Source organism: Ranitomeya variabilis, chromosome 4, assembly GCF_051348905.1.
Source record: "Ranitomeya variabilis isolate aRanVar5 chromosome 4, aRanVar5.hap1, whole genome shotgun sequence".
NCBI classification, from domain to species: Eukaryota; Metazoa; Chordata; class Amphibia; order Anura; family Dendrobatidae; genus Ranitomeya; species Ranitomeya variabilis.
Genome location: NC_135235.1, coordinates 309,478,346 through 309,493,250, shown reverse-complemented (window position 1 = coordinate 309,493,250; position 14,905 = coordinate 309,478,346). Strand labels below are relative to the sequence as shown.

The 14,905-nt window shown below is 40.7% G+C and overlaps 1 protein-coding gene across 9 annotated transcripts in view; it reads right to left on the bottom strand.

Moving 5' to 3' along the window:
• The window catches only part of CAMTA1 (calmodulin binding transcription activator 1), a 2,053,806-nt gene that overhangs the window by 20,219 nt on the left and 2,018,682 nt on the right, over positions 1–14,905 (bottom strand). For 7 of the 9 annotated variants that reach the window (XM_077250396.1, XM_077250399.1, XM_077250395.1 and 4 more), the window contains one exon: positions 5,204–5,385. The exons of the other annotated variants lie outside the window; for them this stretch is intronic. In XM_077250396.1, the coding sequence (XP_077106511.1) occupies positions 5,204–5,385 (182 nt within the window). The remainder of the gene's footprint in view (positions 1–5,203; positions 5,386–14,905) is intronic. 9 annotated transcript variants of the gene reach the window in all.

Below are 14,905 nucleotides of genomic sequence, written 5' to 3'. Positions count from 1 at the left end.
GGTCTCGGCTTATACTTGGGTCGGCTTATACTCAAATATATATATATGTATATATTTATATATATTAAAACCTTCAAACCTCCCTAGAGATTATATATAAGGCTTCCACAGTCTGGTGTTTCACTGGTTGGGCCCAGTCCTTTTGTCTGCCCTTATTCACACTGAGGTCAACATTGACACATGGTAAGGTTTTAATATTAGACAGTGTAGGACTGTCCCGATCAGAGTTACCTTGATGAGGTGGGATGGCTTTTGTGCTATTTTTTGATCAAAAAACAGTATTACTAAAAACTCTGTGTTATTTAAATGCACTTTTGCTTTTTTACTTAGTTATATCAGGGTTTTTGCTTACTTTTTTTCTCTTGTAGGTTTTAATGTTTTGTGGCCAATGTGAACATGCGTTTAACCTCTGCATGTGTACCAACTCAAGTTAAGCTAAATGTTTGTGTTTATATATATATATATATATATATATATATATATATACATATATATATATATATATATATTTCCTTTGAAAACTGTGTAAATTAACAGAGAATTACTGTATGTAAAAGCTCATTTTATAATCGCATTGCATTTGAATCACATTCACAAGTAAATCGGATATCATTTGGATGCTAGGTGATGATAAAAATAACATTGTACTGGGAAAGGAAATCGCATGACACTTGCATGACACTTGTCCCACTTGTCTGGACCAATATTGGACCGTTTTTTAATACGGTGATGGGTATGAGCCCTTATACTTAATGTATTATATGCCACTTCCACATTCACTTGAAAGTTAGAAAGCTGAAGTACCAATCACGGCTACTACACAATGCACTGGGCTGCGTTAGTTCTGATGTTCTGTGACTCCTTCAGTCAGCTGATCGGTCCCGGTAGTCCGACCTTGACAAATGTGATCGGTTATTTCATCATTATTAAAGCCCCCAAAATCCCCATTTTTATGATACTTTGATATTACTTAGGTAGAGGTCCTAATTGTTAAAGTAGATATTTCAACCAGATTTCTCAGTACAAACTGTACACATTTTTAAATACGGTAGATCTATTATGCTTGATGAAGCTGCTATACTGTGAAAATCCATGTAAGAATGGCTGTATAATTTAGTTTGAAATTTTCACTGCCTAATATTAATTGACTTCATAAAATGCTTCTTTTATTATCAGGATTATGCAGCCATTTTTTAATCGATTTTCTAAGTAAGTACACCTGCTATTCAGATCTTCAGATCTAAAAGATCTATTTCATAAAGTTTGCAGTTTCCATTGGGAAATCTGGTGACAGATCTGCTTTAATTTTAGAAAACCATATACAAATGACACTGCTCCCTGGGTAAGATTGTGGCCACAGGTTAAGTGAATTTGTTTGCAGAAACTGAGCGGAAACTCAAAAATCCCAAAACTCTTCAAAAACTTTGAGCCTCTGCTCAGTTTCTATTTAAAAAAACTCAACAGAGGCTGCGTGCACATAGCCTCAGAAAGAAATGTGAAAAAGGTTTTCAGCCCAGAACGTTGGACCTAAAAATTAAAAATTTGTTAAACCAATAATCCGATTATTCTTTCTATGCAGGCAATGGACTTACAAAAAACTTGCATAGTTTTAACTTTTACCCGCAGAACTCCATGTGCTACTATTATTTTAATGCATATTTCAGAATTTACCCCAATATTATTCTTTTGTTAAAGATGTCCTGTCATTTTCTGAAAAAAACTGAGTTAAATACCTTGTATAAATCCCTGAGCTTCCCAGATCCGGCTGCTTTTTTCTGTTTTACTCTCTTGTTCCATTGCAGAGAAATTCACATTTGTTTATTTTAGAGGGCATAATGTGAAATCTTGGATTTTCAGTTCAACTGTGTTTTCACCTCCCTCTCCCAGACCCTGCCAATCAAAATTCAGCAGTGCCTGAGACTGATAGACGGCTATATCAGGTGCCGAGCTGTGATATGCAGTATCTGGGATGGAGAAGTGAAAGCACACGCCTCCAGAGACAACTCTGAAAAAAGGCCTAGTTGAACTGCAAGCAGAGATTTCACATACTGCGCTCCAGAAGAAACAAATGTGAATATCTCTCCAATGGAGCGACGCAGCACAAAACGGAAAAGAGTGTCAGAATCAGGAGAGCTCAGGGATTTTTACACGTTATTTATCTAAATTTTCTTTTTACCAATTGACATGTACATTTTATATACATGATTTCAGCAATCTATAGGACTACATAACAAAGTTGACTGGGATTTGTAAAAGATTACTGCTTTCTTCTAGACACAGCGCCACATCTGGATGTGTATTGGATTATGCCTGTTATTACTGTATAGCAAGATTGAAGTGAATGGATCTCAATTGCAATACTACACACAACAATCTGTGGACAGGCGTGGCTCCATTTTTGGAAGAAAGCAGTCATGTCTTTTTGAACACTATACAACCCCTTAAACTTCACACGTCAACACTAAAATATAAAAAAAACAATAATAACAATATTTATAATATTTTTTTCGTCAATAGTGAAATCCCTATTGACAAAAGGAAAATGGTAGTGACATCATTGTTCCCATAAAATGACATCACAAGGGGTGTTTTTAGTTAGATATATATATTTTTCTTTTTTCTTCAAAAATTTGTTAACACATATCTTGAAAAGCATTTTACAGGTAACCAACTGCTTAATTGGTCATAAAACAGTTTTTAATACATAAACATTTCTATTAAAAAAGCAAAAAGGATGAATATTGGAAGCCGTTATCAAGCAAGTTCCCCAGGAATTTTTTTGTTTAAAAATTAACATATTAATGTATTTTGTTCATTGACCTATATTAACTAATATTTCCTCTCTTTTTAATTAAAAAAATGTCTCAGCAGACAAGGGACAACTTTTTCCATTAACTTAAGAGTCCAAACAAATAAATTCCCTGGGGTTGAAGTGGAAAAATGTTAGTCTACTTGATGATCTCTAATATGTATGACAAAGCCCTTGTATAAAAGAAAAGTGTAATGCCCAGCCAGGCCAGGTTTTGTAATCCCTTTAGTGCTGACATTGTTTTTTTTATTATTCAGTAGGGAAGATCTGGGGCACCAACTGTTGCTGTAGAAAATTAGAAGGTTCTCACTTATTTCATGCCTTTGTTGTTTTATGTACACTGTTATGTGAGCTAATATCGATTTTGCCAATCTGAGCCTAGTCCTTACTGTAAGGGGCTAGAATATTGGCTCGTCATTAGGAGAGGCTATTCAGGTATGATCACCCAGTTTTTTTTTATGTGGATTGTGAAGCCAATCAGCTTGAAAATGCACGAAAAAAATGTAGCCTGAACATACCCTTAATATCAGATTGGTAGAGGTCCGACTGTTTGAAGGGGCTACAACGTTCCCTTTAAGGTTTAGAAGACAGCTGCTTATCTTTTATAGTGGCTGTGCTTGATGGGGTTGTTTCCTTTCTCCTATTTTTTTCCCATAGGCTCAGTGATATACAAAATTTCAAACTGATTTTTACTTACCTTCCTCAGGTCCCGTGCTGCCTTGGACCGATCGGCTGCACCGTTGACATTGTGTCGACAGTGCTGCTGCCAATCACTGAGCTCAGCAGCTCTGCCGGACGGCACAAGCTGCACAAGTTAGTGATTGGCTGCAGTACTAGACATGAGGTCACTGCTGCGGCGATGTCAACGATGCAGCCAATTGACAGAGACCAGGGTAGCGGGTGAGAGGTGGCCAGTGAAGTTAAGTTTGTTATTTTACAGGTCACTGAACCTGTAGTAAAAAAAAATATGAAGGGACAACCCCCTTAATATTACAGCTCTCTGCAACTTATTCCCACTCCAGTAAATGGGGCTACGCTGTAATACCAGGCACAGTCACTATGAAAAGTACGGAGAAGGGTCTATTGATTATAAATGAAGAGTACAGAAAAATTGTAAAACTTTTCTGATGTAAATAGTTTCATAAACCGAAAAAAATCAAACAAAAATGGGGTCTACTGTGGTGCTGATCTCTAAAGTAAGTCCTCATGTATATTCAGAGCAGGATTCTCACTCCTATTTTTAAAGTGTTCATCCAGGACTATTTTGTTATTTCATATGAGGCTAAGAACTGACAGGCAGGTAGTTACTACCTACCTGTCTGTCCTGCCTGCGGCCGGCTGAGAGCGGTCATGGACCTTTCCTACTATCGATTCTACTGCTTCACTTGACCTCACATACAGAGAGCACTTTTTCCTCTTCCGGCTGCTCTGTCGATGGAGCGTGACTGCTGATTGACAGCTGGCTCCCCGCAGTTAGGCAGCAGGGAGCCGGCTGTCAATTAGCATGAATTCAGCAGTAAAGCTCAATCCACAGAGTAGAGTGGAAAAGAAGAAGCTGCTCTGTTGACGTGACATCTCTGGAGGCTGCTGAATCATCGGCGGGGTTGTCTGCAACCGCTGTGAGCCGGCAGAGATTGGCGCCAGGCAGAACAGGCAGATAGTTGGCAATTACCTGCTTCTGAGTTCCTGGGCTCATAGGAAAGACATTAAATTGTCCCAGATAACCTGTTTCAATTGTTAATTAGTTGGCTACTGTAATGTCTGATACATACCCTCTGAACCGGAAAGTGCTGCCGCATATTTTGGCACAAATATTAATAAATGCAACTGTTATATGAGCACATATAAATCTATGGAGCTGCACTGTACTTCCATATGATTTCAGATTTTGTAAACTGCGCCATGCCACATCAATTACTGTATTGTGGTGGTATTCTCACCTTCACGGGAAGAATATATGGCAGCATATGAGAGCAGAAAGGAGCGGCTTATATCGTATATTGACTGTTTATGCATCTGTACAGGCACTGTGCCTGTGTGTGCATATAGCTAAAAAATGCCTAAAGAAGAAAAGTATAAATAAAACCTGCAAAAATTAACACAAATTTAGAATAAAATAATGTGTTTACTTCATAAATATGCCAGAAAAAAATAACAGAAAATGATATTAAATAATCTTCCTTTATGAGCACCTTTTTTTAAGCAAGAGACTGGGTCCCAAACAGACCTTACCATAATTTTTTTTAATAATTTTTCGTCATAGTTTCAATAGATTTTCAGCACAGAAGAGGTTAACAAAATGAATGTATGGCACAGAGAGGGATTGTTGCATTGCTAGGGGTAATTTATAAAAAAATAAGACCTCAGGCGAGCTGAGACATCTTGTTAAGTTACCTGTTGCTCTTAGAGCTGAAAGTGCATGTGGGGTATTTGGGGAATTTGATATCTTGCCATTTTCCAGAAATCTCATTAGGAATGGAAAGTAAAAAAGATAGAGTGGCCCAAAAAGACTGACACCTCTGAGCATTCTTTCTGCAATTTAATATACACATGTTTGCTCCAAAAACATTCAGACCCTGCAAGAAGTAAATGAAAGAAAATTATTTTAAAAAATCTTCATTATTGCAACACAAAGCCATACATTGTCATACAACAGCTTGATCCAAACATTGTTGTGAACTATTATACCCCTCCCCAACTTGGTAAAAAAAAACTGGAAAGAGAAAATATAGAATATTTTATGTAGAAATAAATATAAAAAAAAGTGAAAAAATAAAAAATGGATCAACCGCACTGTAGGTTTCTACTCTGATGAATGGTCATTCATATATAGAATGCAATGTAGGTAATTATTGAATTTAAAGATTTTTTTTATCCAAAACTTCCATATATAGCGCTAAATATTTATAGATAAACTATGTATCACGTTTCACTTTTATGTACTTTTGTCCTATTGTTGTGTCTACGGCTCATGTGGGGACCGCCTCCAGCAAATTAATTTTTTTAAAAATTTGCAGCTGACGACATTGTGTTTGTAGACAATGCATCAAATGTAGAGAAAGTTTCCAAATACTTTTATTTAGAAATATCCTGAAGTTTTAGGTCTATAGCTCCATGTACAGAGCCATGTGCCTCTATGGCTTCAGACTACAAACAGACCCTCTTCTAGTCTAATTTGGTGGCGGTCCTGTTGCCTTCCATATGATCCCTACTAAATACAGCCCAGAGAGGGCTATTTGTAATCTTAAACAACCCATGTAACGAAAGTTTGAACCTATACATTTTTAACCTTTTAAGCCATGCTCACCATCCCCTGCTCCAGTGCCGCCTCTCTGCTGCTGCTCCTGTTCTTTGTTGACAAGCTGCAGTGGTGCTGTCACCCTTACAGCACAGGAGTATAACTGATTTTGTTATTTTTATCTACAGAAAGCCCACAGGGTTAAAAATGTCTAGATAAACTCCCTTAGTTATGGGGAGATTCCCATGAAAGCAGAAGTACTGTGCATCATAATAGCTGTTATACTATCTGGATTATTCAGCTGGTCAGTTTATAAAGTATCTATTTTTGTTAAATCTAGGATTAAAACTAATTAATTGCATAATGTATCTATATAGGGGTCTGACCTCACTTCATCACCACCAAATGTTTCATACTGAACTGGAAACTGGATATACAGTTAGGTCCATATATATTTGGACAGAGAAAACATTTTTCTAATTTTGGTTATAGACATTACTACAATGAATTTTAACCAAAACAATTCAGATGCAGTTGAAGTTCAGACTTTCAGCTTTGATTTGAGGGTATCCACATTAAAATTGGATGAAGGGTTAAGGAGTTTCAGCTACTTAACATGTGCCACCCTGTTTTTAAAGGGACCAAAAGTAATTGGACAGATTCAATAATTTTAAATGAAATGTTCATTTTTAATACTTGGTTGAAAACCCTTTGTTGGCAATGACTGCTTGAAGTCTTAATCTCATGGACATCACCAGACGCTGTGTTTCCTCCTTTTTGATGCTCTGCCAGGCCTTCACTGTGGTGGTTTTCAGTTGCTGTTTGTTTGTGGGCCTTTCTGTCTGAAGTTTAGTCTTTAACAAGTGAAATGCATGCTCAATTGGGTTGAGATCAGGTGACTGACTTGGCCATTCAGGAATATTCCACTTCTTTGCTTTAATAAACTCCTGGGTTGCTTTGGCTTTATGTTTTGGGTCATTGTCCATCTGTAGTATGAAACGACGACAAATCAGTTTGGCTGCATTTGGCTGGATCTGAGCACACAGTATGTCTCTGAATACCTCAGAATTCATTCGGCTGCTTCTGTCCTGTGTCACATCATCAATAAACACTAGTGACCCAGTGCCACTGGCAGCCATGCATGCCCAAGCCATCACACTGCCTCCACCGTGTTTTACAGATGATGTGGTATGCTTTGGATCATTAGCTGTACCACTCCTTCGCCATACTTTTCTCTTGCCATCATTCTGGTAGAGGTTGATCTTTATTTCATCTGTCCAAAGAATGTTATTCCAGAACTGTGCTGGCTTTTTTAGATGTTTTTTAGCAAAGTCCAGTCTAGCCTTTTTCTTCTTGATGCTTATGAGTGGCTTGCACCGTGCAGTGAACCCTCTGTATTTACTTTCATGCAGTCTTCTCTTTATGGTAGATTTGGATATTGATACGCCGACCTCCTGGAGAGTGTTGTTCACTTGGTTGGCTGTTGTGAAGGGGTTTCTCTTCACCATGGAGATTATTCTACGATCATCCACCACTGTTGTCTTCCGTGGGCGCCCAGGTCTTTTTGCATTGTTGAGTTCACCAGTGCTTTCTTTCTTTCTCAGGATGTACCAAACTGTAGATTTTGCCACTCCTAATATTGTAGCAATTTCTCAGATGGGTTTTTTCTGTTTTCGCAGCTTAAGGATGGCTTGTTTCACCTGCATGGAGAGCTCCTTTGACCGCATGTTTACTTCACAGCAAAACCTTCCAAATGCAAGCACCACACCTCAAATCAGCTCCAGGCCTTTTATCTGCTTAATTGAGAATGACATAATGAAGGGATTGCCCACACCTGTCCATGAAATAGCCTTGGAGTCAATTGTCCAATTACTTTTGGTCCCTTTAAAAACAGGGTGGCACATGTTAAGTAGCTGAAACTCCTTAAACCTTCATCCAATTTTAATGTGGATACCCTCAAATGAAAGCTGAAAGTCTGACCTTCAACTGCATCTGAATTGTTTTGTTTAAAATTTATTGTGGTAATGTCCATAACCAAAATTAGAAAAATGTTGTCTCTGTCCAAATATACACTCACTGGCCACTTTATTAGGTACACCATGCTAGTAACGGGTTGGACCCCTTTTGCCTTCAGAACTGCCTCAATTCTTCGTGGCATAGATTCAACAAGGTGCTGGAAGCATTCCTCAGAGATTTTGGTCCATATTGACATGATGGCATCACACAGTTGCCGCAGATTTGTCGGCTGCACATCCCTGATGCGAATCTCCCATTCCACCACATCCCAAAGATTTCATGTTGTTTACGCCAAATTCTGACCCTACCATCCGAATGTCGCAGCAGAAATCGAGACTCATCAGACCAAGCAACGTTTTTCCAATCTTCTACTGTCCAATTTCGATGAGCTTGTGCAAATTGTAGCCTCAGTTTCCTGTTCTTAGCTGAAAGGAGTGGTACCCGGTGTGGTCTTCTGCTGCTGTAGCCCATCTGCCTCAAAGTTCGACGCACTGTGCGTTCAGAGATGCTCTTAGGCCTACCTTGGTTGTAACGGGTGGCAATTTGAGTCACTGTTGCCTTTCTATCAGCTCGAACCAGTCTGCCCATTCTCCTCTGACCTCTGGCATCAACAAGGCATTTCCGCCCACAGAACTGCCGCTCACTGGATTTTTTTTCTTTTTCGGACAATTCTCTGTAAACCCTAGAGATGGTTGTGCGTGAAAATCCCAGTAGATCAGCAGTTTCTGAAATACTCAGACCAGCCCTTCTGGCACCAACAACCATGCCACGTTCAAAGGCACTCAAATCACCTTTCTTCCCCATACTGATGCTCGGTTTGAACTGCAGGAGATTGTCTTGACCATGTCTACATGCCTAAATGCACTGAGTTGCCGCCATGTGATTGGCTGATTAGAAATTAAGTGTTAACAAGAAGTTGGACAGGTGTACCTAATAAAGTGGCCAGTGAGTGTATATGGACCTAACTGTAATATTGGCTTCAGCGTGGAATAAATCCTTTTTTTATGTATTTCTCCTCTCTGTTGAAAATATATCAGCACTGCAGCAATCAAAGTATTTGGCACACAATGAGTTAACTTTTGTTAAGTTCAAGTGAGTGTTATCAGATTCTCTCTGAAGTGGCAATTTGCATGTTATCAGATAGAAACTCATACAAAGAGAAGAAGCACACACCTCCAGTGATAGCTCATACAGAGAGAAGAAGCACACACCTCCAGTGATAGCTCATACAGGGAGAAGAAGCACACACCTCCAGTGATAACTCGTACAGGGAGAAGAAGCACACACCTCCAGTGATAACTCGTACAGGGAGAAGAAGCACACACCTCCAGTGATAACTCATACAGAGAGAAGCACACACCTCCAGTGATAACTAGTACAGGGAGAAGAAGCACACACCTCCAGTGATAACTCGTACAGAGAGAAGAAGCACACACCTCCAGTGATAACTCATACAGGGAGAAGAAGCACACACCTCCAGTGATAACTCGTACAGAGAGAAGCACACACCTCCAGTGATAACTCATACAGAGAGAAGAAGCACACACCTCCAGTGATAACTCATACAGGGAGAAGAAGCACACACCTCCAGTGATAACTCATACAGAGAGAAGAAGCACACACCTCCAGTGATAACTCATACAGGGAGAAGAAGCACACACCTCCAGTGATAACTCATACAGGGAGAAGAAGCACACACCTCCAGTGATAACTCATACAGGGAGAAGTAGCACACACCTCCAGTGATAACTCATACAGGGAGAAGAAGCACACACCTCCAGTGATAACTCATACAGGGAGAAAAAGCACACACCTCCAGTGATAGCTCATACAGGGAGAAGAAGCACACACCTCCAGTGATAGCTCATACAGGGAGAAGAAGCACACACCTCCAGTGATAGCTCATACAGGGAGAAGAAGCACACACCTCCAGTGATAACAACTCATAGAGGTAGAAGAAGCACACACCTCCAGTGATAACTCATATAGGGAAAAGAAGCACACACCTCCAGTGATAAATCATACAGGAAGAGGAAGCACACACCTCCAGTGATAACTCATACAGGGAGAAGAAGCACACACCTCCAGTGATAACTCATACAGAGAGAAGAAGCACACACCTCCAGTGATAACTCATACAGAGAGAAGCACACACCTCCAGTGATAACTCATACAGAGAGAAGAAGCACACACCTCCAGTGATAACTCATACAGAGAGAAGCACACACCTCCAGTGATAACTCATATAGGGAGAAGAAGCACACACCTCCAGTGATAACTCATACAGGGGGAAGAAGCACACACCTCCAGTGATAACTCATACAGGGAGAAGAAGCACACACCTCCAGTGATAACCCATACATGGAGAAGAAGCACACACCTCCAGTGATAACTCATACAGGGAGAAGAAGCACACACCTCCAGTGATAACTCATACAGGGAGAAGAAGCACACACCTCCAGTGATAACTCATACAGGGAGAAGTAGCACACACCTCCAGTGATAACTCATACAGGGAGAAGAAGCACACACCTCCATTGATAACTCATACAGGGAGAAGAAGCACACACCTCCAGTGATAACCCATACAGGGAGAAGAAGCACACACCTCCAGTGATAACTCATACAGGGAGAAGAAGCACACACCTCCAGTGATAACCCATACAGGGAGAAGCACACACCTCCAGTGATAACTCATACAGGGAGAAGAAGCACACACCTCCAGTTATAACTCATACAGGGAGAAGAAGCACACACCTCCAGTGATAACTCATACAGGGAGAAGAAGCACACACCTCCAGTGATAACCCATACAGAGAGAAGAAGCACACACCTCCAGTGATAACTCATACAGAGAGAAGAAGCACACACCTCCAGTGATAACTCATACAGAGAGAAGCACACACCTCCAGTGATAACTCGTACAGGGAGAAGAAGCACACACCTCCAGTGATAGCTCATACAGGGAGAAGAAGCATGCACCTCCAGTGATAACTCATACAGAGAGAGGAAGCACACACCTCCAGTGATAACTCATACAGGGAGAAGAAGCACACACCTCCAGTGATAAATCATACAGGAAGAGGAAGCACACACCTCCAGTGATAAATCATACAGGAGGAGGAAGCACACACCTCCAGTGATAACTCATACAGGGAGAAGAAGCACACACCTCCAGTGATAACAACTCATACAGGGAGAAGAAGCACACACCTCCAGTGATAACTCATATAGGGAGAAGAAGCACACACCTCCAGTGATACCTCATACAGGGAGAAGAAGCACACACCTCCAGTGATGACTCATACAGGGAGAAAAAGCACACACCTCCAGTGATAAATCATACAGGAAGAGGAAGCACACACCTCCAGTGATAACTCATACAGAGAGAAGAAGCACACACCTCCAGTGATAACTCATACAGGGAGAAGAAGCACACGCTTCCAGTGATAACTCATACGGGGAGAAGCACACACCTCCAGTGATAACCCATACAGGGAGAAGAAGCACACACCTCCAGTGATAACTCATACAGGGAGAAGAAGCACACACCTCCAGTGATAACCCATACAGGGAGAAGAAGCACACACCTCCAGTGATAACTCATACAGGGAGAAGAAGCACACACCTCCAGTGATAACTCATACAGGGAGAAAAAGCACACACCTCCAGTGATAACTCATACAGAGAGAAGAAGGACACACCTCCAGTGATAACTCATACAGAGAGAAGCACACACCTCCAGTGATAACAACTCATACAGGGAGAAGAAGCACACACCTCCAGTGATAACTCATATAGGGAGAAGAAGCACACACCTCCAGTGATTACTCATACAGGGAAAAGAAGCACACACCTCCAGTGATAACTCATACAGGGAGAAAAAGCACACACCTCCAGTGATAAATCATACAGGAAGAGGAAGCACACACCTCCAGTGATAACTCATACAGGGAGAAAAAGCACACACCTCCAGTGATAACTCATACAGGGAGAAGAAGCACACACCTCCAGTGATAACTCATACAGGGAGAAGTAGCACACACCTCCAGTGATAACTCATACAGGGAGAAGAAGCACACACCTCCATTGATAACTCATACAGGGAGAAGAAGCACACACCTCCAGTGATACCTCATACAGGGAGAAGAAGCACACACCTCCAGTGATAACCCATACACGGAGAAGAAGCACACACCTCCAGTGATGACTCATACAGGGAGAAGAAGCACACACCTCCAGTGATAACTCATGCAGGGAGAAGTAGCACACACCTCCAGTGATAACTCATACAGGGAGAAGAAGCACACACCTCCATTGATAACTCATACAGGGAGAAGAAGCACACACCTCCAGTGATAACTCATACAGGGTGAAGTAGAACATACTTCCAATGATAACAACTCATACAGGAATAAGGATAACATACCTCCAGTGATAACAACTCATACAGGGAGAAGAAGAAGATACCCACAGTAAGAATAGCTCATAAAGGGAGAACACATCCCCAGTGATAACAACTCATACAGCAAGAAGAATACACCCCAAGTAATAACTCATAAATGGATAAGAACAAACGCTCAGTAATAACAACTCACATAGCTAGAAGAACTCACTCCCAGAGAAAAGTATCTGATAAAACCAACTCTTACTTCACAAAAGTTAACTCATTAAGTGCCAAATACTTTGCTAGGATCTCTTCAACATATAGGCAAAATTAAAAAACGTAAAAAAAAAAAAGGTTTTTTTCCGCTCTGCAGCTGCTAAAACATTATGTATTCAGTTCAACATAAAACATTTGTTAAAACTCACTTGCCAAGAGCAAGGCTGTGTGCACACGTTCAGGATTACTCGCTTAAAAAACGCTTTAAAAACACATACATTAAGCATTCCATCATTTTTAATGCATTCTGTAATTTTTGTGCACATGATGTGTTTTTTTCCGCGAAAAAAACTCATTGCGGTAAAAAACGCAGCATGTTCATTAATTTTGCAGATTTTTCACGTTTTTCCCGCTATTTAATGCATTGGGAAGCTCTGGAAAAAAAGTGCAAAAAACGCATCAAAAACACGCAAAAAACCCCGTCAAAAACACGAAAAAAATGCATGCGGATTTCATGCAGAAAAAGTCCCGTTTTGTTCAGGAAAATTCTGCAGAAAATCCTGAACGTGTGCACATAGCCTTAACATTGCCTGAACCTAATTTGCATTCCTGTGCATGTGCACTAGCACTGCAGGAGCCCAATGGTGTGCACACAATGTGAGTGCGGGCGCATTCTGACCCCTCGCTGCTGTTTGTGGCTGCCCCTTGCTACACTAATACACCCTGAGGTGAGGAAACCCAGTGGCTTTAGCTAGCATCCAGGCTTCAGAATGCACCTGCACTGACACCGGGTGCACGCTGCTGGGCTCCTCCAGTACCAGTGTATATATGCAAGAATGCGGATTGAGTTTAGAGAGTCAAGAAAGTGATCAATATGCAAATTGGAGGGCGTAATGGTGCACTAAACTGAAGTGCGCTCATTTACATGTAATGTAAAAATTTATTTCTCTGCCTATAAAACACTAAAATGAATACTGCAGGTATGATTACTATAAGGGTTATGTTCACTATATAAATGTATAAGAAGTTGCATTTCCATTTTGGGGGTCATGGACTCCCTTTAAGACCCTTATGGACCAATTTTTTTAAATAAAAATATTGAATACTCATTTTGTAGATACAAATCTCTATCTGCAGCCACCACAATGGGAGTTTAGGAGCCTACTAAAGTTGTATTTATATTTAGAGGGAACTTAACAGCTTCAAAAAGTTTGGAATCTATATGTAGAGTGTGATAGAGACGGAAAAAAGCTGAACAGATTGATATAAACAGTGGGGTTGGGGGGAAAGATTGCTCCGCACTTTTAAGGTGTCCAGTTCCCTTTAAAGTGGATCTGTCACCAGATCTAACAAAATAACCTGTATATATGATGAAATACTGTAGGTTCCCTGGCCCTGGTGAGGATGGTGTACTTACTTTGGACTGAATCCCAGAATGACTCTTTAATCCTTAATGAACACTGAGCATTTTATGAGTTACACTATACACTGCCAAGTGTATGCAGGCTGCGAAGTGTACCTCCACCTGTCAAACTTCCATGACAAGCTTGTTTCACGGTCTTCCTCTCTGCTGCTGACTCTAAAGTCTTGCACATGCTCAGTAGAAGCTGCAGTTAGCATAGCACTACAGTAAGGCCACGTTCACACTATGAATATTTGTAAGCCAAAATTAGGAGTGATGCAAATTGTCTCTTCAGAGAGGAACTGGACCAAAATTCTAGTGCCACCTATAGGAAGTAGTAATCCTAAAAGTCAATATTGACCCTTTAACGAGCCTTGTCACATGACTTAGGATAAAAGCCAAAACCAAAAATCTCAATTTGCAGGCACTGTGTTTCGGGGTACTGCCCCCTCATCAGTGCAAAGAGTGAGATCTAAATTGGGTGGGTGAGAGGCATCTGACTGGGATCCAAGGGGTAACATTTAGGATTGCTGCTTTCAATAGGTGACATTAGTTAGGAATGGTTCTTCTAGAGACAGATATCTGCCTCCATTAAAGAGGTTGGCCACTACTTTTTTATTCATGACCTGTCCTCGGGATAGGCTATGAAAATCTGATCAGTGGGGACATCACGCCTAGCACCCCCTCTGATCAACTGTTACCAGAAGTTCTTGGATGTTGCCGGAACATAGCAGCTCCATTAAAATTAAAATGGCAGCAGCTACATATCCACCATTATTCACTCGAATTGTAGATCTGCAGCATCTAGCCACAGCCAGTATGCAAATAATGGCTCTG